Here is a 22,561-nt window from a genome sequence, read left to right on the forward strand (position 1 = left end):
AAAAAAAATTTGTATACTGTCAAGTAAATGTCACTAAATGTCACTAAATGTCAAGTAAAGGACCAATAAACGACGAATGCTGATTGGTTCGATATTCCGCGGTAAATCATCAACATTCAACCTAATATCATGAATGTCTGTCATTTAGAGTTTCTAATACTTTCCCAAGATTAAAATATCTCTATTAATTCATGTTAAAAAGAAAAGTATAATATAATATAAGTAAATAATATGATAAATATATTATATGGCATATTTGCCACGTACGAAAAAAGAAAGGGATTATAGTTATTTAACGAGAGAAGAGAGCCCTCTCTAGTTCTTTCGCTCATTTCTTTTGTCAATGTTCGATATAGATTTAATAGTTGCCGGTGGATGCTTGCGACGACAAGCAAAGAGTGGTCATTTCTTGTTTCGCTGATTTTCTTATAGTCATTTTCTTTGTCAATCAAAATCATGATACACAGCTGGATTGTATTTTCAATTACGTAGTCAATATAGAACAATTTAAATACGAATATAAACATAAAATGTATACAACAATTGGAAGCAGTAAAGTGCATAAAATGCATACGAATGCAGTATTAATTTCACTATTACTGTCACGTCGCATCAAGGACCATGCAGCGAGGTAAACATTTAAACGATTACGGTGATCTATTAATTTGTCGTTAAAAATATACTAAAACATGTCTATTTTTATAAATACGAAATCAATTCGTGTACCTGAGTGAATGAAATTAAACGATCATCGATGAAATCGCTATGGACCGATTGATTAATATAACATGTAAACATTATAATATGGTATGTATATTTGAATTATATCTATACATTGCCCTGCACACAAATTTGAATATCCACATTGTTTAATATTTGCGATAAACGTTATTTATGCGTATTCTGTAATCTGAAAATAATAGGGATAACTATACTTGAATTAACAAACAAATCTTTGATATATTTTCATTGTCCCTATTTAAGAAAATGATAAAATTTAATTAGTAAGAATAACGTATATAAATTTACATGTAGAGATATAGAAATATGTTTCTGGTAGATATTACAAAATCAGCTATGAGTCATATTTCCCTTTAGTTTACATTTGCTCTTTGCAAATACATTCAGCTATCCATGCATGACCTTGTGTTAAAGATGCATGAATAGTATAATTTATATTATTTGTATTTGAATACAGGCATATGAGGAACATTACATTGCATAATTGTATGTGACATATTAACAATGCACACATATGTAATATTATTTATGTATGAAAAATTACATTTTACTCTTATCAGTATTTAGTAATATTTCACGTAGTTGAACAATGGAATGGTGTGCTAGAATAAGCACAATTGTATCTTTCATCGGATCGTTTTATTTTTGCTTTTGTTCTGTATCACATTATTTTGTTCAAATAAAGAGCTATGCACGTGTACTATCTATTAAAAAGAAAGATAAAAAAGACAATATAGTTTAGCTATTTTAATAATATATAAAAAAATAAAAGACAAATTTATGATAATATATTTACAAACGAAAGAGTACGGTAAAAGATTTGATTTCTATTTTTCGTTAGGATTAAGATTATTTAAAAATGTAATAATATCTTAAAAAAATAAAATTTAAATGAAACGCAATAAGATACGTGCTGAAGAATGTACAAAAATAACGCGAGAAACGATGTAGAAAAATGAACTCGTTATAAATAGATAAGATAAGGCGAACAAGCTCACTATTATTTGATTAATATTTTTACTTATCTTATTCTTATCGATTTATCGTCTAGCTTTTCGAGTATTTCGTCAGTACAAGTTTATATGTAATATTTAATCTCTTAATATTAATCTCTTATTTATTTCATGATTTAAACGAGTATTTGAATAATTAGTGATCGTATCTGTTGCTTACCAAATATTTCAGACAATTATAAACAAGCAAAATATAATGATTTTCTATACATAAGCAATCAACTGTACAAGGAGAAATAATAAATATTATCAAATGCGGTGCAGAATATATATAATGCTTGTCTCTTTATTAAAATAATCAACTCTTTTATTTAATATCATGGTTCAGCAACGATTTCCAAGTTTTGATGGTAATTATGTTATTATCACTAAACCGTATTTAAATATTCCATGGGAATTGTTCGATATCCGATAATAATTAATAATTGTAATAATTTATGTAATGTATCAAATGAACAATGAAAAAATGGCATGTTTAGGTGGACGAAGTGGACGCCGCTTTGTTATAACTCTGTCAGCTGGCACAGTCATTGGCTTTTTAACAGCATGCCTTCTTTTTTCTTCTGCTGGAGAAATATCTCATATATTTACACGAATTCCTGGAAGTTCATCTCTGATAAGAGACCCGCATCATTATTCAGAACTTGAGCCAGAGGTATTACTTTAAAATACTTTCATTATTTTTCTTGCATTGAAATATATTATTATTCTATAAGAATATTGAAATAATATTATTTATCTGTAAGAAAATCTCAATACACGATACGCGCATACATATTTTGGATATTACATTAGGTTGGACCTGAGATAGAAGTAAAATTTCACAATGAAAATGAAGATTTTCATAAAGGAGAAGATAAGGTAGCACAAGTATTGGCAAAAAAAGTTCGTGTCCTTTGTTGGATTATGACTGGACCAAAAAATCATCAAAGTAAGGCTCGACATGTCAAAGCCACATGGGGAAAACGCTGTAATATTCTTTTATTTATGAGTTCTGCGGAAGGTACGTAATGAAACATTCCAAGTGGTAGTTTTGTTTAATCATTATCTTTTACTTCATCTTTTTTTTTTCCTTTTTTTTTTTGCTTATTTCAATATGTATCATTGTATAACAATAATTCATATCTGTAACAATAATTCATCATTTTCATGCAACAAGTGTAAGTAAATGAAATATATAAAAGTCTAATTTGAGGTGAAGGGGTTGTATGATTTCATAGTTTCTTTCTTACAAGATTATAAAAACTAAAAAAAAAAAGTTGCTATATAAAATGAAATGATAATATATTTATATAATATTTCATTATTTTTTCATTATTTCCAGATGTAAGTTTACCCACTGTAGTGCTACCAGTAAAAGAAGGCAGAGATAATCTGTGGGCTAAAACCAAAGAAGCATTTAAATATGCTTATGAAAAGTACAAAGATCAAGTAGATTGGTTCATGAAGGCTGACGATGACACGTTAGTAAAATTTCATTTACTTTTGTTCAATAAAAATATTTCGTATCATAAATTATATCTATATATCACAATTGTGATTAATATTTTAATATTAGAGAGAGAATAACATATTTCATACTGGATATTTTGGTTAAACGCATTATGTAATCGACAATTCCAGGTACGTTGTGGTTGAAAATCTCCGTTACATGCTATCATCTTACAACCCAAGTATGCCATTGTATTTTGGATGTAGATTCAAACCTTTTGTAAAGCAAGGATATATGAGCGGAGGTGCTGGATACGTAGTTAGCAAAGAAGGTCTTCGTAAATTCGTAACGGAAGGTCTTCCCGACAAAACCAAGTGTCGTGCTGATAACGGTGGTGCGGAGGATGTCGAAATGGGAAAGTGTCTAGAAAAAATTGGCGTTCGCGCGATGGATACTAGAGACTCGCATGGCCGTGGAAGGTTCTTTCCATTTGTGCCAGAGCATCATTTAATACCTAATCATGTGGATAAAAATTTTTGGTACTGGAAATACATCTATTATGACACCAAAGATGGATTCGATTGCTGTTCCGATAGTGCGATATCGTTTCATTATGTTTCGCCGAATATGATGTACGTCCTTGAATATTTAATATATCACTTAAGACCATATGGCATTAACCATGGCTTGGAAAATCCTTTGCCAGAGATGCCATCTACATTGACCGAATACTAGTCTATACTTTGTCAAAATTAGAAAGTATGGAAGAAGAGATACGTATATACATTTATATATATCTTTTTTCTATATGCATTGCTAGTCTGTTCCAACCATCAATTTGAACAAGTTGATAGCATGAATAGTATAGAACATTATATAAAATACAAAAACATGTGATAAATTATACTTCGTCATATTAACACGTTTATACGAATGTAATTTCAATATTAGGAAGTTGTAGTCCTACTAAAATTTCTAGTTGTACAAGATGCAATGACGCCTTGTTCTTTACCTACATTCATCAAATAGAATTCTAATATGTCTCTTTCTATTTTAGTTTGTTGTATTTTGTTTCTATTAAAGATTGTAAATGGTTAAATACGTGTACGTTGTTGCATCAAGTGTAACCGTTTAAGCGAAGGCTGCAGACACAATGAATTAAAATAGAGATGAGGCTATTAACCAAATAAAAAGGGAAACATACTTTGTAGAAAAATGTTAATGGTAAGCACAATTTAGGAGACTAGACTACTAGAGTAATTAAGAAATTAGTGATCTCAACAAAGTAACTCTTTCTATAAAAGCACAATTTAACGAATTAGTGCCACAATAGACCATTGCTGGGAGAATCCTTGTTTCTTGCTAGTCGCACTACTGTGCTTCACGCGTTCTAGTCTCATCGCTAACCTCGTCACTATCAACTTTATTATGTTTGCTGCCTTGGACTATGTCCAATGTGCACCAACAATCAACGTGTACAAATATATCCATACGATATTATGCTAAGACGTAACAATTAGAAATGACTATTTGCATATGTGCAGCTTGTACCGATGAAAGGAAAATAAAATAAATTTATTGTAGGCTCCAACTCAATGAGGTTACTCTAAATTAAAAAAATATTATAATTTTTGATTTATAATTTTTGATTGACAGGAAGAATCGCATGTACAGGATACACACGTACATTTTGGTTGTTTATACATTGAACATAGTATAAGAATGAGGATAGGTATATATTGCAAGCATAGCAGAAATTTGCTAATCCTTCAGTCCAAAATTTTATTCAAATTGGTACACTCTTAGGGATCGTTTTAAGCGTACCATATTGTTACATAACATGGTAACATTGTAATTATTATCTAATGTGTGAACTGAAAGATGATGTATATCTTATGTGAATATACATGCCATAAGAAATAAAACCTTGTTTTTAATGACACCGCTATCCTTGTGTACAAAATAACTCACTCAAGATATAGGCACCTTTCTAGAAGCTCATTAATCATTCATGTTACATCAGATAATATGAAAAAAAGCTTGTAAACATTTTTTATACAATTTTTCATAGATTGTGTAATATTTTGGTCACCGATATGTTATCACATGTACTTGCGCACACAACTTATGAATATCAGTACAATAATTAAACTTTAGAACATTAGAGAACATTTAACAAGGCACGCTTCCACTATGCTTGCTATATAAATTTAAAACACATATTGAATATATACACACACATATATATATACATATATATATATATATATATATATATTAATATTTATATATGTATATATATATGTATATGCATATGTATGTATGTACGTGTTTATGTATGTGTGTGGTGTGTATAGATATATACACATAAAACTATGTCGTAATATAATATTAATATTAATAATAATAATAATAATAATAATAATAATAATAATAATATTATAATATAATATAATATAATAATAATATAATAATAATAATATAATAATAATAATAATAATAATAATAATAATAAAATAATCCCAATAATTGCTACCCAGGTAATAAATACTATAGATACAGTGTGAGTGTGGGCGTGAGTAAATTAACCAATTAGTTAGGGAGTAGGGTTTCTATGTACAAGTCATATTTGTACTATGCGACTGACGCAATTGGCCACCATGGCTCCACTTAAACGAGCCCCATATTCTTTCTTTGTCTTTTTAGCTGCAAAAGAAGACTCTCGCATTCTCTCTCTTTTCGTTCACGCATCAATCACCATACACACATACGCGCGCGCGCGCGCAAACCACATACAGACATCTTTTTCTTCTCGATTTATCCCCGTCTCATTCAATTATCTAATCTCGGCGATATCTCACTTCATAAATTATTTAAAAACAATATTTTACACTATAATGTATGTATAATATGAGGTCACCTAATTCGAATAAAATTTGTCAAACAGCATCGAAAATCTGCGCTAATGGGCCTAGGAAACATGATAACAGCGACCCAATACCGCGCGAGCGTAATATATATTCGTCATATTTTATCTCACGCCAGGGGCTTATACGAGGCATTATAAAAACGAAGTTCTCCCTCCCATTTTATATTATCTATATAAAATTAAAAAACAACGTAATATCATTTTATATTACTTCGTCGTTATTACTAATAAAAACTTTGTACAAAATTTAATTTACAATTAAAAACTTGGTACATAACATTCTAGAGATTCTTCTGATTTATAATTGAACTATCTATCAGCAGAGAGGCGCATTTGCAAATTATCTTTTTTATATATCCTCTCTTTCTCATTTCCCGCTTTCCCGCGCTTTTTATTCACATTAATACGCTCCTTTACAAACAACACACACGTTATTTCTTATTTTTTGTTTGCGCATAAATATTTTCATCAACGGCATGGCCACATTGATTTTACAATTTGTTTGCTTTTTCTTTTTTTTTTCTTCTTTTTTTCTTCTTTTCTTTTTTTTTTATCACATTTGTAAACATAAATTACAAATCTATTTCATTTGTGGGCTAGAATAGAAAATTGTAAAGGGACTTGTCATGCTGTTTTTTACGACCTGCTGTTTATAATGCATTACTCTATATCATTCTTTAAATACTCCTTGTAACAAAGCCGTTATTTCTTCATCCCATGGTTTCATTAACAACTGGTCGAAAAATCGTTCTCGATATTCGAACGATATCTACATTTCTAATGCATGAGAGAAATTGCCCATATAGAACCAATTGCTCTCGTAAAGCCCCAAATGACATTATAATAAGGAGTGCGTGAGAGAGGTGCACATGCTGCACTGTAAAGGGAGAGGACGAGGGTGAGGGTCAGACGAGAGCTGCCGCTGCGTGGTAGAGCTGCATGAGCGCCTGTACGTGCACCGGTAAACAGGATAATCGATCCTTGGTGTTTGCATCGATTGCGAGCCACGACAATGCGTTATATCCTTCCAAAACGTACCTGAGAATTAACGAGATCAAATTATATATATCTAATAAATATGTATATATTATTTATTTATAACAAAGGCTCTATAAAGAATTTCCGATATAAACCTGAGTACATCGGTGGTATATTGCGAATCAAGTGGATGAGCAGTGAGGGCGCTTTGCTGTTGAAGGAGATCCTCAGTACTTTGCTGAATCGAGGGACTGTGCAGATGTAAAGCATTTTTCAAAAAAGCTGGACAAACTTCCTCGAGGTGCGGGCAAGCTGCCCAAAACCATGGTGGCATTCGTCCCGTCGGTGCAGTAGACACCATATAACCAAGAGCAAGCGGTTGTTGCAAAAGCGTACCAACTTCTTCCGATTGTTCAGCAACGGCTATCTATAATATAATATTTCAAAGGCATCTCAAATATAAAATGAACAAATATTAAATATCTACTTGGTGGAAAAAAAAGAATAGATATTTATTTACTTACTCTGGATGCATTACTGCATTGAAAAGGACTGCCTGGTCCATCGTGATTGCCTAAGCCAGAACCACCGCCGTCTCCTCCTAACGGGGATCCTTCGGGTCGATGGGGACTTCCGCTAGGGCTTTGGCCACCACCTGCACCCGCCTCGGGCCATACATTAAAAATATCATTGAAATCTCCCATGCCTTCCATTGCTTCTGGCATGTCGTCATTCAAAGCAGAAAATAATTCATCGTCTCCTAATTCTGGTCCATTTATATGTTGTTCTTGAAAGGCAGTCTGGGAGGACTAGAAATACAATAAGTAACATCTCAAATTTACGGAAAAATATGTAAAAGAAGTAAATATTTGGTAAAGAAAGTAGCCACTAATCAATTACCTGAGTAGTAGCCGACGTAGGAAAAACAAGAATATGAGTACATGTAACATCTTGTGGTGTGGATAATTGGCAGTTTACTGATGCTTGGCTAAACCTTTCATCAGGGGTGAATTGGTCGGCCATTAGTCGAAGAGTAGAATCAGGCTCTAGGGATACTAAACATGCGCTTAGTACACAGGGTGCTGCTGACGGATATAAAAGACTGCATTGTCCACATATTTCTTTCAAATGTTTCGAAGCTTTTAAAAGGGCTTTTCTAGAAAGTAGCCAGCTCCAACCTTTCAATTCTCCGTGTCCTATACGCCCAACACGACCTACAACTAATCTCCACGGTTGCACCTAGAAAAAAGTCTTACGTCCCAAACGAGGAAAAGTAAAGTCTGAAACAAGATGTTCATCTTGCCTAGATACTTACACCTTGAGACATCACACCAAGAATAAAGTCCATAAGTTTCTGTAATCCAATTCTTCTAGCAGATGCACGTTTTCTTCGTTTCCTATTAGGTATGTCAATGTTAATGGTAGCAGTTTCAAAGATTTCCCCTCGATCGTCCGTTGCCACGGCCAACAACCAGGATTGATCTTCGCTGAGACAATAACTCAAATACAGTACAGCACATTCTTCTGGTCCAGCAATTCCAAATGATTCCGGAGCCTCGCTTTTTGCTCTTAAAGGGGCCAATACGTAAGCTGGCGCGTACAGTCGGTACGGTGCTTTGTTCCGTTCCTGATGTCAAGGAGTTACAAAATCATTTATCATTATTTTCTTTTTAAGTTTCTAAACGAAACTTTAAACAATATGATCCCTTACATCTTTACTTTTCAGGAATAAGTCTGCGGCGGCTGCGGTACCAAAACCGGTAAGACTCTTTACCGTGGAATTATGGTTCAGCAAACGACGTCCTTGAAGAAACACGTTCAAAGCCAAAGCTCTCATCTCATCTTCTTTCTTTCTCCTTTCTCTCGCCCGACCTAATTCCATTATGCTTTCCAGCGATATTAACTATACGTAAAAAATGTTCAAGTAACAATTTATTTCCTGTTTTTAATGATTTCGAATAATCTATGATAATCTAATTTATCTACTTTATTTATCGATACTACATTCAGCCAAGATTACCTGAACATTTATGTTAGATCTAATATTTTCAGGCATGCTATTCACAGCAGTTGAATACGCCCGTAAAAGAGCTAGTATAGCGAGCCGTCGACGATCCGAATCTTCAGGTCCTCCCAAAGAAAATGGTTCAATTAAATAAACAACAACAGCTGGTGGTTCGACTTCCTCCTCGTCGGGTCCTATTGTCGTTGTTGAATTTCCGGTAGACAATTGTGGAGTCGGTGTAGTATTACCGATATTCGGATTTGGATTTGTTGTATTCGAGGGAGTCTCGCTTCTTGGGTTTTCGCTTTCTGTATATACGATTAAGTAATATTTAGAATAAATGTCGTTAATCTTACCAATGGAACGCGGGTACGTACCAACTGATTCTGGCTTTGTTGTCATCACATCAGGCGTTGCTGGCATCGTATCGGTAACAGGAGTAGTCGTTTGTTGTTGCTGTTGTTGTTGTTGTTGCTGCTGCTGTTGCTTATTTGGTAATTGAACATCACCAGGATCTAATAAACTTCGATCTTGTATAACCTGGGTCAAATACGGTGCCAGCCGATGATTACAAACTTGAGCATATAATCTTAACAATTCTCCTATTCGATTTTCACCAAGACACTTGAACCAATCATCGATCGGTTGCTTCGATAACTTTTGTGCCGATGATTTACCCACGCGAAGAATTCCGTCGCGTAATAGTTTTGAAATGGATGTGTGTCTTCCAAATCGACAGATCTAGAAAGTAAATAGAAAAGAAGCGCATTCGTTTAAGATTCGATTATCTTTTTACATCCCTTTAGATAAATAATATGAATAATTGTTACGTACTTCGTAAGTGGTTGAAAGTTCACGGAAAAATGATTTGACTTTGCTGACTACACAATCGCTATCCGGTGCAACGACAACATAAGCGATGTCCCTCGGGCCAGCGTATGGTTCCAACAATAGTTTCTCCCAATAACCAAGAGCATAAGGTGCTAACGACAGCCAATCTCTATCGTATCCTACAACAAGCGCGGGTATCGGTTGTGGTTCGCAACGATCATCCGTTCCACGTCCAGCCAAACGATGAAATTGTCTCCAAGTAAGAGGTCCAGCTACTGTATAAGGAGCTTCCCACATTCTGGTAGTACACTTTTTCTGTACCGCATCTTGCAAAAGTGGCTGCAGGGCTCTCATCATTCTCACGATATCACCGCTACACTGAGGACCGCGAGCTCTTAGAAAGACCCAACGATGTATGCCATTAACGCGATTAGTCCTTTCACTATGCGTAGTGTCGATCTTTCCCTGATCCAATGCTGCAAGGGAGACTTCGTTGCCATCGTTGAATTCGAGAGTATTCACCGTTGGCGCGTGCATAGGATAACTTTTCGTACTGGCATAATTTCTTGCCGCTCTGTAAAGACTGCTCGCAGAACTCTGTACCAACAAGCATTGCTCTCGAAGTAATTCCAAGACGTTAGAAGGTATAACGTCTAATCCTTCGACCGATTTACCTCCGTTACACGCTACCAACCCAAGCGATCCTTTCTTTTTGTCCGTCGGATCCTCAGCAATTCCCGTTATTTCCATCTCGTCTTCATAAAACAATCCCGCTTTATGAGCTAATCGTCTATTCACCACAGCACTAAAGCCACAGCTGCACCTGATTTGATCGTCATCCTGAATCAAAGCACTACCGTTTCCCCAAGAGTTCGTTAAATAAACACCTGCATCGGCACCTTTTATGTTACCAACGACTTTTGGACCTGCATTGCATACGCATAGACTGCAACTGTCGAAATTATGATCGCGGAAAATATTTAATGCCGTATCACCTAAAAGTATATTCACCACGAGAGAATTCGATTCCGGTGCACGAGTTGGGCCCGGAGTGTCTGCCTCAATACTGTTTAAATTCTTATTTAAATACGAAGATGTTGTAGAAGTTGCTGGGCTCGGTTGGTCATACGGCGGTGGAGGTGGCCTACCCGGAAGAGTAGTCGTACGGTATGGAGCACCTAATGGCGCAGGACTCGGTGGGCAAGGTTGTTGTTGAACGGATCCGGGTCTAGATGGCGGAAGAGGTTTATCCGAATTGATGGAAGTCGAACTACACTGCCAGGAAGGTCTGTACACGCAGTGCGATGGCAGTGTAACGGGTGGAAGGGATTGGCTAGGCAGATTTGTAAGTGGGGCGTATTTGGAAGAACCAACCATCTTGCAGATGGGAGCTGGCTTGAACACGAATGACCAATCGTCGATTGGTTCCTCTTGCGGTGATCCCATATTAGGATAAATATCCGGGAGATGTCTGAGTGGACGTTGCGGGACCGAAAGATCGGTTTGGTCTACAAGCGGATCGCTCAACTGGCACGGCGAAGCGACCGGATTGTGCTCCAAAGATGGTGGCGTTGGAAACATTTTGGAGAGTTCTTCGGGTCGTAATACTCCTACACTAAGATTGTTGTGCTTATTTGTACCGTCTATCCTTGTCTCTTCATGCATGCCGCCCGATTTATTGGAACCCGGTGGTGTTTGCACTTGGAGCTGATTTAAGTTCTGGAACTATTTGTTCTTATACTTATGCTTAAACAAATGTTCAAGAAAATAGAAGAATAAACTTACGGTCTCGTCGCTCGAAGTGTCAGGATCAGAATTATCGAATATTTGATCCAAATCCTTATAAGACGCTTGAAGACCTTCGCTAGTAAATAAAGATCCTGGCTTAGGTGGATCGTCTCTTTGCCGCCTTAATCCATCGACGTTGGTATTATTCTCTTCCCCCATCGCATCAAATTCGTAAGGATCCGATCTTCTTCCGATACAATCACTCTACGTGAAACACAACAAATTTATAAATAATTAATAAACGACGATAAAGATTATTTTTATTGGCATAAATAACAATTAGAAGACACGTACTGTTGTTACGTTTGGTTCCTGTTTAATTTCTAATTTTGGTGCTTGAGGTTGTAAAGCTTGCAAATTCATTGGTGGATACAGAGTGTTACTTCGGACATTAGTTGGACCGCTCGTTGAACCTTTAAAACGTTTCACAGGGTGGCTGAGCCAAGCTTCTTGCGTTGAATAATCATAAAGCCAAGACAAAGGTTGTTCATCTTCTAAAAGAGCACCTTCATATTCTCTAGAGGCTAAGATTGGTCGTTTTAGTGTTTGCCCAGGTAAAGGACTATGTGCCTGGTTATTACATGCAGAAGATGCCGATTTTGGACCTTGCGACGGAGTTAAAGGAGGGGCAGTGTTTGTGTGACTGGGTGGTGGTTGTGGACTGAGCGTAGGCATCGTCGGTTCCGCTGGTGGAACCGATGCAGGCTCAGAATGCGGAGTTGGAAGTGGAGATGGTGCCGGTGATCCTGGCGATCCCACCGATGGAACCGGTAAACAATCTCCTCCGGTGGGTGGACCTCTCGAATAAGATGGTGGTCCTTCTGGTGGTGTACTCGGTGCTTCTACTCTGCTCAATACGGTCCTGTTTTATTTAAACAATAAATAGAACGATTAATGTGTGTGCGAATAGAATCTAACGTCTTAAATAAGTACAAGAGACAATATTATAAATATACAAAAGATATCTTTTTATTTCTCCTTCCCTCCCACCTACAAGTTTATGAAGTATTTTTACATGCTTATATTGTTAGAATTATTAACGATATTATTATAGCATATCTATACGTCTATACATGCACAGAAAAAGGAATATCTAAGGATTGGCACTTGAAGAGTATTTCCAATTAAAAATTATAAACTAAATGGGTTGAAGCATGCTGAAATTTAATACGTTAATAGATCGATTGCCTATATATTACTACTATGTATATGATATAGAATGGGTGTTATATGAAACATACAATGACAAACGCTCATGTTTAACTTTATATTTTGTTAGCAACATGTATACAATATATAAATATAGCCATGCAAGTATTACATTTTTACAAATATATTTCAAGAAGAACAAAAATATACTAAAAAATTGAATACTTCACATAATTAAACGATTGAAAAATTCATGTAATATAAATTATATGTAATAATGCTATTATATTATTACAGGAAGCAACACGAATAAAATATATGCATATCGGTGCATGATGAAATAAGCGCAAATAATATCAAATTTCAGAATATGAAGTTTATTTATTTCAGGATGAATAAAATAACGCATATCAAATGAAAATATAAATACACCAAAGAAAAATGGTTTGTATTCAATTAGTTCAGTTTTTTCTACGAGTATACTTACTAATTGATTTCTTTTGTACGCCCATTTTCATATATTTTCACAGTATGTTTATAGAAAAAAATATACGAATTGTCTAAATAATGATACAGTTTTGATCAGGAAAAAGTTCCTCTTCCATATTGTTAAAAAGATGATGTACTGATAATATCCAGTTTCAGCATATTAGTTATAATTTAAGTGCTAAAATTAACACACATGCCTAAAGAGAAGCAATCGTCGAATGAAATTGAATTATTGTATTACAATGCATTAAATTCTGTTACTTGTATGATTTGATATATATATATTATATAAGTATATATGCGTATATATATAATATATGACAGAGCTGATGGAAGCAGTGAATTCAAGGATGATGTTATGGCCTTTTTCGACCATTTGCAATTATTGTAATGCACGATAATATGATACAGCATAGATTTCTTGATATCGGGGCAGAAATTACCCACCTGGGGGCACTAGCAGGAACAGAGGGGCAAGCATCCCACTGGGTGGTAGAGCGTCGATGAAATGGTACGACCCTCCGTCCACCTTTATCTACTCTCTCCCTCTGAACCTGTGAGGAGACCAGGCCCTTCCAACCCCCGGGGTTGGTATACCTGCAACCGATGTGTTTAACATCTTGTTTTTTTCCTTTAGAGATATATTATGATCTCATTGGTTCCGTAGTATCCTGAAGCATAACTCGTATCAAAAAGTTATACCTTATATGCCGAATCAATACCACAATATCACAAGTTTCAACAAATATTTGTTATTCGTTATTTATCTTTTTATGTTATAGGAATGATTTTTTACGATCTCATAGGTATGCATATAAATGAATTTATAAACATCTATCATATATATTTTGTTACCCTGCATAATTTGATAACAGTGTAAATCTACTTGAACAGGTAAGAATTGCATTAAACCTTTTCAAAGAGCTTTATTTTACATGCACACATTGCAGAAGCAGCCATTCAAAACTACTATCTGCACTCAAACATTTCCACGATCTACGTTTTATAAATTATACTCTAACATGCAAATAAAAATGGTTCTATCGTTGACACTATCAAGTATTCTCGTAAGTCACAATTACTTATTATACACACAAAGCCAAATAAAGTAAAAATACGAACTCTTTACAAATAATTTGTAAAGAATCGAAAAAAAAATCTTCGAAGATCTTATAGAGTGGAGATTCGAAGAATAATCGATAAATATTACTTTGTATATTATACTACACAGTACTGACATAGTCAACGTTACAGAACCTACTAGTGTAAATCATGCTTCAAATAAATCCTAAATATATATTTAAAACGACAGTGCACCTTTGATATCATAAGAATAATAGAATGCAAATATATATATATATATATGCAGAATCACACACATTTTATAAAACAGTTGACCTGCCATCATAATAATCGATCTATTAGTAATATATCTTCTTCAAATCCAATTTATTGAAAATAAATATAAAATGATCATTAATAAGTTTATTCAAATTCTAATATGCGACATTGTATTGCTTTCTTCATGTATGTCAACATATATTGCACTGTTATATGGCGCAGAGCACGATTCTAAATCATTATAGATATTATTTTTAGTACAGAAAACTCGAATTTATCATATTATTGATAGGAGTTTTTGTTATTATAAATGATTAATTTATAAATTATAGTACGCATGGAAGTGTGCACATATAAAAACGAGTGAAAAATCACTTTGTTACGCGTTAAAGAATTATTTGACTTACTTTGAGCAAGTACAGGAAGCCTTTTGCGTCGGTTCAACAAATGTCCAGGTTCCAAGTTCTGTGGAAGATTCTGTCTTGGAAGCGGATGCCGGCGAACTTAAAGTACATTCTGCCCATACTCGTTCTGGTAATTCCGTGGCAGCCCCAAAATCTTGTTCGATGGGAAAAGAATTTTCACAACTAATAGGACTATTTGGTGGCGATAATGGAGCACCCGGTGGTATATCGTCCATATCCGTAACTAATACATAACATGAAGGATAACGCATGCGTACACCACCAACGAGGACTTCAACGAGCGGTGACAATCCTGTTTCCGCGTTATTATTATTAATCGGATAGAAATGTTTCCATTCTTCCAGAAACTGACTATCCATTCGTCCAACTTGGCCTGTTAAAGTTCCCGCCAATCCGTAAGGAGCCAAGATCACTGGGACAAGAAAATCTTAAGTCAAATCTATAAACTTTACAAATTAATTATTTATTTTTTCTCTTCTGTCTCCTCCTCCTCCTCCACCTCCTTCTTCTCCTTATTATATTTACCCTTGACGCCGGATTGAGACGTTTGAGTGCGTTGCAAACATGCCCTAGTAAGATGTCGTACCGCGGGATGCTGGCGGACATCCACGCTCGCACATACGGTGCTTTCTCCGTGCACAAAAAATGCGAAGGAGAATGACAAATGGCTACTGCAAAATTAGAAAGGAAAATGAATATTCAAAGAGGAACGAGGTGGAAACACTTCCAAATTTAACCTAAATGTTATATTAGATGACAATGTAAACATGTACCTGTTGCAACGATGTTTTTCAAAGCCATCGTATGGTTGCACAAACCACCTTCCTAATCGAACGAAGTCACGTGACAATAAGCACCGCTCGATCAAATTATGAAGAGCTTTAAAAAGAAGAGACCGGCATTCGTACGACAAACCACTTTCCCATGATCCTTGTTCGCTTTCTGTAATAAACGATAACAAATAGTTAATTCCTTTGTACAATTTAAATGAAAGTAAAACAAAAAAGAACAAAGAAAAAAAAAACAATGAACGGGGATACTATTCGCACTATCATTATGAATGCAAAGCTGTAAATATGAATTTAATTAGGAGCTTCTTTATTTATTATGAAAAATGTGAATACTTACATAATAGGACGTTAAGGCGATATTGATTTTTTATGGTAATGCGCTATACACTAATTTGAACATGTAAATATCGCATTCACTTAAATCGCTTGACAGGTTTTGAACTCGACTTCGAACTCGTCTTCAGTACCGCGCCTTGACTCCTTTTACTTTTTAACACTCCACACGCTAGCTATTGGATTTTACTCGATTCTCTAAATTATTCAATTGGTATTATCTACCGTCAAAATCTTACAACTAACGATTTTGAACAATTCCAAATCCAATCACTCTCATAAATTTATGGGCGATATATACCGCGGAAGAAAGGAGGCGCACGGGTTTACAGTTTCACGATTCGAGTAATCCCGCGCACAGTACGCAACGGTGGATCTATAGGTTGCGCTGCAACAAGCTACAAGACAAGTGCATGGTTCAGCGACCCCAGAGCATACCGAGAGAGTGCAAGATGCTCGATATTACCGCTTACTTTCAACGTGTCTCTATACCTTCTCCTTCCTCACGGTACAACTACTGCAAGGTTACAACGAAAGGTAGTTATCGTGTCACTTAATCCGCAAGTAGTTTTGCCCACATCAACGTGAAAATTGACATTATTTCGATCCTAACTTCTTTTCTTTTCCCTCCCTCGTTCTAGTTCGTTTCAATCACCATTCTTTAGAGAGCTTTCCGCCTCCGATTCGATGCTAACTTCCAAGAATATTGTAGAAGAACTCCTCTTTCTTCCAAGACAGTGACTTTCAAATTATTGCGAATCGATTTAGATACAAATAAATAAATAAAACCTTTTCGAACAAATTAAGTCCTATTTATCTTATTATTCTTGTTTATGTCGCAATTGTTAAATTTTTCATTGAAATTTTCTTAAATATTCTTCGATATCTCATTTGAATTGTCGAACAAGAATCACTGATCGAAAGAAAAAGGAGCGAACGTTGAATTACCTTGTTTCTTGACACTGATAGAAAGTATTCTAAGCTTGTCTCGATAGATTTCCTATTAATCAACTACATATTCCATCCATATTTCGTAAGGATTTTCTTTGACATCGCGGCTATCACGAATTATTACATAATAATATTTTACATTTAGTCGTCTTCTGTTAGTTACTAACTAACAAATAAAAGAGACAACACTTGGTATGGCCTAAATCGCTTGCAATAGTATTCAAAGATTTTCAAAAATACTATTTAGAAAGTCAAATATTAAAGGATACTCGTCCAAGGCTGTTATGTATCGGTTGTGAAAAGTACACAAGTCGATTCGCTTCATGACGATTTGTTTTCTCTATTTAAAAGGATTGGCATTGATGCATCAGAGTGCGAGCGATATGCACTCACCGCAGGCAATGAGCTCTGGCGAGACGAGACCAGAAAGATCGGGTTCCTCGCCGTACCAGAAGATCCAGAGTTCCTTGGCTGCAGTCAGAGATAGTGGTGGAGGAGCCGGAGAGGGCGCGATGCCCAGTTCGAAGATGCCAGGGCCGGATCCAGAAGCGGTTGCCGGGCCGCCAGCGGAGGCAGCCGGCGTGGCGGCGACCCTTCGCCACACGCACAGAATGTCACCCGCGAGGCAACGCGAGAAACTCGACAGTACCGGATCCTCCAGTGGAGTACCCCCGAAACCTCCGGTAACTTCGCCCCACACGAGCTTCCTCCATTTTATACCGCAGAGGTCCGTCTACAACAAAAAAACCAAATCATTTCTTTGCACATACAACGAAACATTTGTAATAAAATATCAAGTATTCTCTTTATGAATCGATTCTCTGCCATTATAACAGACTAATCGATTAACAAACCATGTTTCTTTAACACGCCTGCAATATAAAGGACCAAAAATACTACAATCTATATAAAAAGATCGTATAGAAATATTCCACGTCTCATAAGAATAGTTTACGTTTACAATCGATATTCGATAATCGATAAACAAAATGTCCTTTTATTAGGAATATAGTTAAATTTTCTGCTTTCAGTCTTTGCTAAAAAATCGCCAGCATCGGCCATCCATTGACGAAAACATGAAAAGCGCCCCGCAGCGTTACGGGCCTGTCAAGCTTTGCTGATCAATACAAGCAAGGCGACGTGCAAGGCCGCCCGCGTGGGTTCAACTCGGGGAACCCCCTATGTGCCTCTCTCGTTCCATCCTTGCGAGCGCGCCCACCACCGAACCTACCTATCCTCCCCACTCCTCGGCTCTTTCGGAGATCACTGGACGGCGATCCTACGAACGCTAACCTCTCTTTTCTCTTCTCCCTCCTCCTCCATTCCCCCAGCCCATATCCATTTCCACCGTCTGCCTGTCTATTCTACAGAAATGTCCGATTTCACAAAGAGCGAATATCGACGAGTCGAAACGTTTGAGAGCAATAAATGGACTAGACATGAACTACATAGACAAAATCCATGCGTTAATATTTTGATAATCGTAAAGGTTCGCTTTTCAGCCAACCGATTTTAGTATTTGTCAATATGATAATACAAATGACTCGTGAATCTTATTTTCATCAGATAAATCATTCTAAGAAAATGCATATTGTAGAAGAATGCATAGGGAAGAAACGAGAAAAATTACCTAATCCGTAAAATGAGTCGTAGTAAACGTAAACTATGTTTCTTTACATTCGAATAAAGTTGAGAACCTCGAAAACGGCGGCTAGGGAAGCGCCACGCATGCGCTTTCCCTTGGCATTCGGTCATTTGTTTACACGACGGTAAAACGAATACGCCTGCGCACCGTTCTTCGAGCCGCCGATTCAGTGGTACTCAATATCTCTTGGAGAATCTTCATTGACCAAATAATATATAGGACATATTGGCAGACCAAGGAAGTTAACCTTTATCCTTGCGCGCGTATATCGAATAAAACCTTACTGTATAATTTCAAGTCATACGTATACTCGTACGTAAAATATTACGCTCTGTCACTGACATTCTCCTCTAATCTGTCATTAAAGTTAATAAGTGCATGCATGGGCACGCTTGTAACGAGCGAACGAAATTCTTCAATTTATAACTATATAAATATACGATGATTTCTTCCTCGCGTTTGGAATTGAGAGTGCAAACAATTAGAAAGAGAAAGATCGAGTTAAGGAACTTTTAGAAGGGAAAGCCATGGGAGAAGTCGAGACCAAAGCAGAGCACGATCTCGTCTACGACCGCTAAAGAATAGAGCGAGCGTCATGTTTACTTCTTTATTGGTCGTTCGTATAAAGCACAGCAAAACTATAATATCTATCCTCAATGCAAACAACAACAACAAAACTGCTAGATCGATCTTAATCAAATTTCATATAACTCTAAGAAATGAATAAAAATCATTTAAATTTAAACTTCTATGCAAGAACTTGACATGTATGTAACAGTTCTGACTTACAACTGTTATAAGATTTCATTTGCTTCGAGTAACGAATTTTTCATGATTTCACGCTCGCTGAGAAAAATTTCTTCATGGATTTACATGTATAGCGTTGAGTACGTGATATAAAAATGAAAATACATTAGCTTACATCTCACATTATAATCGTTCTTTACAAACTACGATAAGATTTTGTACAGTCCTTCGACTCGCTGGAAAATTACATATTTGAGAATAACGAACAATGCCATATTTATCGATAAAAGTGTTTACATTACTGTTTAACGAAATTTCTAGTGTCTCGATGACAATGTGGCAAGCTTTGACAAAATGTATCTAACACGGTCGTGGTGCAAGAAAAGAAACTTGCTAATTGTAAATTATAATTCTCCTAACTTCCACGTTTCTCTTTTATAACTTTTTTTCTTTGACGAACGGAAACGATGGACCGAGTGCTACCCGATAAAAATTCTATACACGATTAAAAAACAATCTATCCTCGAAAATATTATTTAATTGTATTTTCATTCTAATCATAAATCACAAAGTAAATAAATATTATCAAGTCGATGCACTCGGTTTTGTGATTACTTCCAATCGTGTACTATATTGGTTAGATTAAACCGAGTCTTAATCTAACCAACATAAAGCCTTCTCAACTATATAAGAAATTTCTGAAAAAAAAAAATCACGTTCTCATTGTCGAGGACATTTGACACATCAATGTTTCTTCGCGCGTTTTTTTTTCAAGTATATAAAGAAGAATTAAAGACACGACTGCCGAGGTAGTTACAAACGAAACAATTCTATAAATTCTGGATCGTTTATTGTGAATGGACAGAGACAGAAGTGAACGAATAAGGATAAGGACAACTGAGCTAACCTCAGCCTTCCCCTTCGGCGATCGAACGAATAAGGGGATCCTAAAAAAGGTACGAAAACGACAATGGACGAAAGAAAAAGAGATGTTGAATCGAGCAGTATGTTTGTGTTTGGTATATGCCGCGAATAGAAGAAAAATGCGTTGCTGCGTCTGTCCTCTTTCCTCGGTGTCATGCATAGCACGACGCACGACGCACGACGCACGACGACCAACCAGGAGGTTGACGAGGAGGACGAGGAGGACGAGGAGGATGAAGAGAACATCGATGTAACTACCTTGGCGAGCGCGCGCGCGCGCACTAGCGATGCGTACACCATTGTTTCTATCTTTCTCGAAGGCTCTTCGTGTTAACTTTTTGATGAGTCTCTTAGATGGAGGAAAAAAGGCTCAGAGCGTGGAAAGAACGCGGTATACCTCGAATGCAAGGAGGAACTCGTAGGTGTTTCGAGAGACGCTGGCAAACGAGAGAGAAGCGTTATGGACTTTCGAGAAGCACAGAGGGAACAACGGGGGACTGACACAGTTTTCCTTCTTTCTAAGACGATCGTAGCGACTGCTCTAACTTTACGTTACATTCGTCGACTGTTTTCTTTTCCTTTTCCTATTTTACTTATAGTAAATAAATCAAATTTAATGACTGAAATCAGGAAAAACAGGTGCAGTTACTCTCATATGCATCTTTTCCATCGAAAATCGAAAAGACCTTTTCTATTTTTTTATTGTTTTATCATAGAAAATGAAATAATTACTCTAAATCGATAGGATGAAAAAGAAGATAAATCAAAGTAAAATAATATTCGTTGCTCGTCTGTTGTCGGTACAATAATGACCGAGATGACAGCCGAAATTGACCGAAAGCGACATCATGACATCCTACCGCAAAAAACAAACTGCCCGAGTCTCTCTTTCTCGTTCTGACAAGTACACAAATAGGGACGACGAAGAAGACACGTATCTATAATACTTGTCGTACGCGAGTGTAGACGCACTCATGTTTGCGTATCGAAGAAGTGCACACTTCTTTCCGACGAGGACACGCTCTTGTCGATGGAGAAAACAGAGCTAGTATATATGTAAGGGCGTGTGTATTGCGGAAGAGGGGGAGAGCAGAGAGAGAGAGAGAGAGAGAGAAAATAACGCGATGCGTTACGAGATGGAACATACGAGAGAAAGAGAGATAAATAGGTAGGTGGTAGGTAGATAGGTAGGTAGGTAGGTAGGTAGGTGGATAGGTAGGTAGGTAGGTAGAGAGAGAGAGAGAAAGAGGCAGGCAGACAGACAGACAAAGTGGGGGGGAGAGAGAAGTCGATGTTCGATCGAGGAGGACTGCAGAGGGGAATTCCTGTCTTGATATATAGGTTAACGCAAGAAAGATTTAATTGTAGAAAGACATCTCCATTTCTTTTGCAAGGAAAAAAGGAATCGTGATTAGGGAAGAAAGAGGCTCGAGGAAGAAACAGGGGCGAGAAACCGGCCAATAATCGTTTCTCCCATTAAAATCCTTAGATAGTTGCGATGCCAACGATTTAGAGTAGAAAAGACCGATCGAATAACGGAAAGAAGACTGTAAATCATATTCGTTGAAAACGGCGACTTTGCGACGTAGAGAGAGACGGACAGATAGAGGAGAAAGAGACAGAGACACGAGAAGATGGGGAAGGGGGGGTATGATGACGGGTTCGAAGGTACAGGACCTCGATTAGGACGAAATAACGAAAAGTAATAGGCGAAAGTCTTAGCAGATGAGAGAAACGGATATGCGCGGCTAAGGAAAGATTTGGAGTCACTCACCAGTGCGAAGAAATTCGTGTGGCAGTCCTCCAGGCTGGCGCCGTTGGTTTGATGCGATGGATGCGTCATGGCTTCTCCATCGCACAGCTTATACTCATTAGCAACACTTTGCGACGCGGCAGGGCTCTCAGGCCCGAAAATTACACGGCGAAACCGCTATCATTCGAGAACATTTAAGTAGGGTTTTCACTTCTCAATGGCGACCGTAAAATGGCGGACGATGGGAAACAACAAGCGCAGCCGCCCGAGGCGACCCCTCACGATCGGTCCCGATA

General features: G+C 36.7%; 2 protein-coding genes across 3 annotated transcripts; one reads left to right on the forward strand and one right to left on the reverse strand.

Annotated features, from left to right (window-relative positions):
- Window positions 1-338: 338 nt before the first annotated feature.
- On the forward strand, window positions 339-5,111 carry LOC122524816 (glycoprotein-N-acetylgalactosamine 3-beta-galactosyltransferase 1). The gene is made up of 6 exons (XM_043647282.1): window positions 339-807; window positions 1,927-2,104; window positions 2,234-2,409; window positions 2,550-2,757; window positions 3,079-3,217; window positions 3,378-5,111. Exons 2-6 carry the CDS (start codon window positions 2,074-2,076, stop codon window positions 3,919-3,921), a joined length of 1,098 nt encoding a protein of 365 aa, XP_043503217.1. The 5' UTR covers window positions 339-807; window positions 1,927-2,073; the 3' UTR covers window positions 3,922-5,111.
- Window positions 5,112-6,478: 1,367 nt separating this feature from the next.
- LOC122525963 (mediator of RNA polymerase II transcription subunit 13) lies at window positions 6,479-22,369 on the reverse strand. Of its 2 annotated transcripts, XM_043649003.1 has the most exons (17): window positions 22,287-22,369; window positions 17,590-17,929; window positions 15,895-16,063; window positions 15,647-15,792; window positions 15,104-15,533; window positions 13,803-13,952; window positions 12,012-12,579; window positions 11,715-11,921; window positions 9,933-11,654; window positions 9,476-9,839; window positions 9,114-9,406; window positions 8,805-8,996; window positions 8,409-8,720; window positions 7,994-8,332; window positions 7,618-7,902; window positions 7,249-7,520; window positions 6,479-7,153 (listed from the first exon to the last, which is right to left on the reverse strand). In XM_043649003.1, the coding sequence occupies exons 1-17, from the start codon at window positions 22,353-22,355 to the stop codon at window positions 7,021-7,023; spliced, it is 5,991 nt and encodes a 1,996-aa protein (XP_043504938.1). In that variant the 5' UTR covers window positions 22,356-22,369; the 3' UTR covers window positions 6,479-7,020. The 2 variants fall into 2 exon arrangements, with proteins under 2 accessions (XP_043504938.1, XP_043504939.1); XM_043649004.1 differs by lacking the exon at window positions 13,803-13,952.
- Window positions 22,370-22,561: the final 192 nt, after the last annotated feature.

The sequence above is a fragment of the Polistes fuscatus genome, unplaced genomic scaffold (genome assembly GCF_010416935.1).
Source record: "Polistes fuscatus isolate 324 unplaced genomic scaffold, CU_Pfus_HIC Scaffold10, whole genome shotgun sequence".
In the NCBI taxonomy this organism is placed as follows: domain Eukaryota; kingdom Metazoa; phylum Arthropoda; class Insecta; order Hymenoptera; family Vespidae; genus Polistes; species Polistes fuscatus.

Coding starts and splice junctions, on each gene's coding strand:
- LOC122524816 (XM_043647282.1), top strand. CDS start 2,074: ATGGTTCAGCAACGATTTCCAAGTTTTGATG. Junction 2,105..2,233: donor ACGATTTCCAAGTTTTGATG/GTAATTATGTTA, acceptor TGGCATGTTTAG/GTGGACGAAGTGGACGCCGC. Junction 2,758..3,078: donor ATTTATGAGTTCTGCGGAAG/GTACGTAATGAA, acceptor CATTATTTCCAG/ATGTAAGTTTACCCACTGTA.
- LOC122525963 (XM_043649003.1), bottom strand. CDS start 22,355: ATGACGCATCCATCGCATCAAACCAACGGCGCCAGCCTGGAGGACTGC. Junction 12,580..13,802: donor GTTCCTGCTAGTGCCCCCAG/GTGGGTAATTTC, acceptor TAAATAAAACAG/GACCGTATTGAGCAGAGTAG. Junction 9,407..9,475: donor AACAAAGCCAGAATCAGTTG/GTACGTACCCGC, acceptor TCGTATATACAG/AAAGCGAAAACCCAAGAAGC.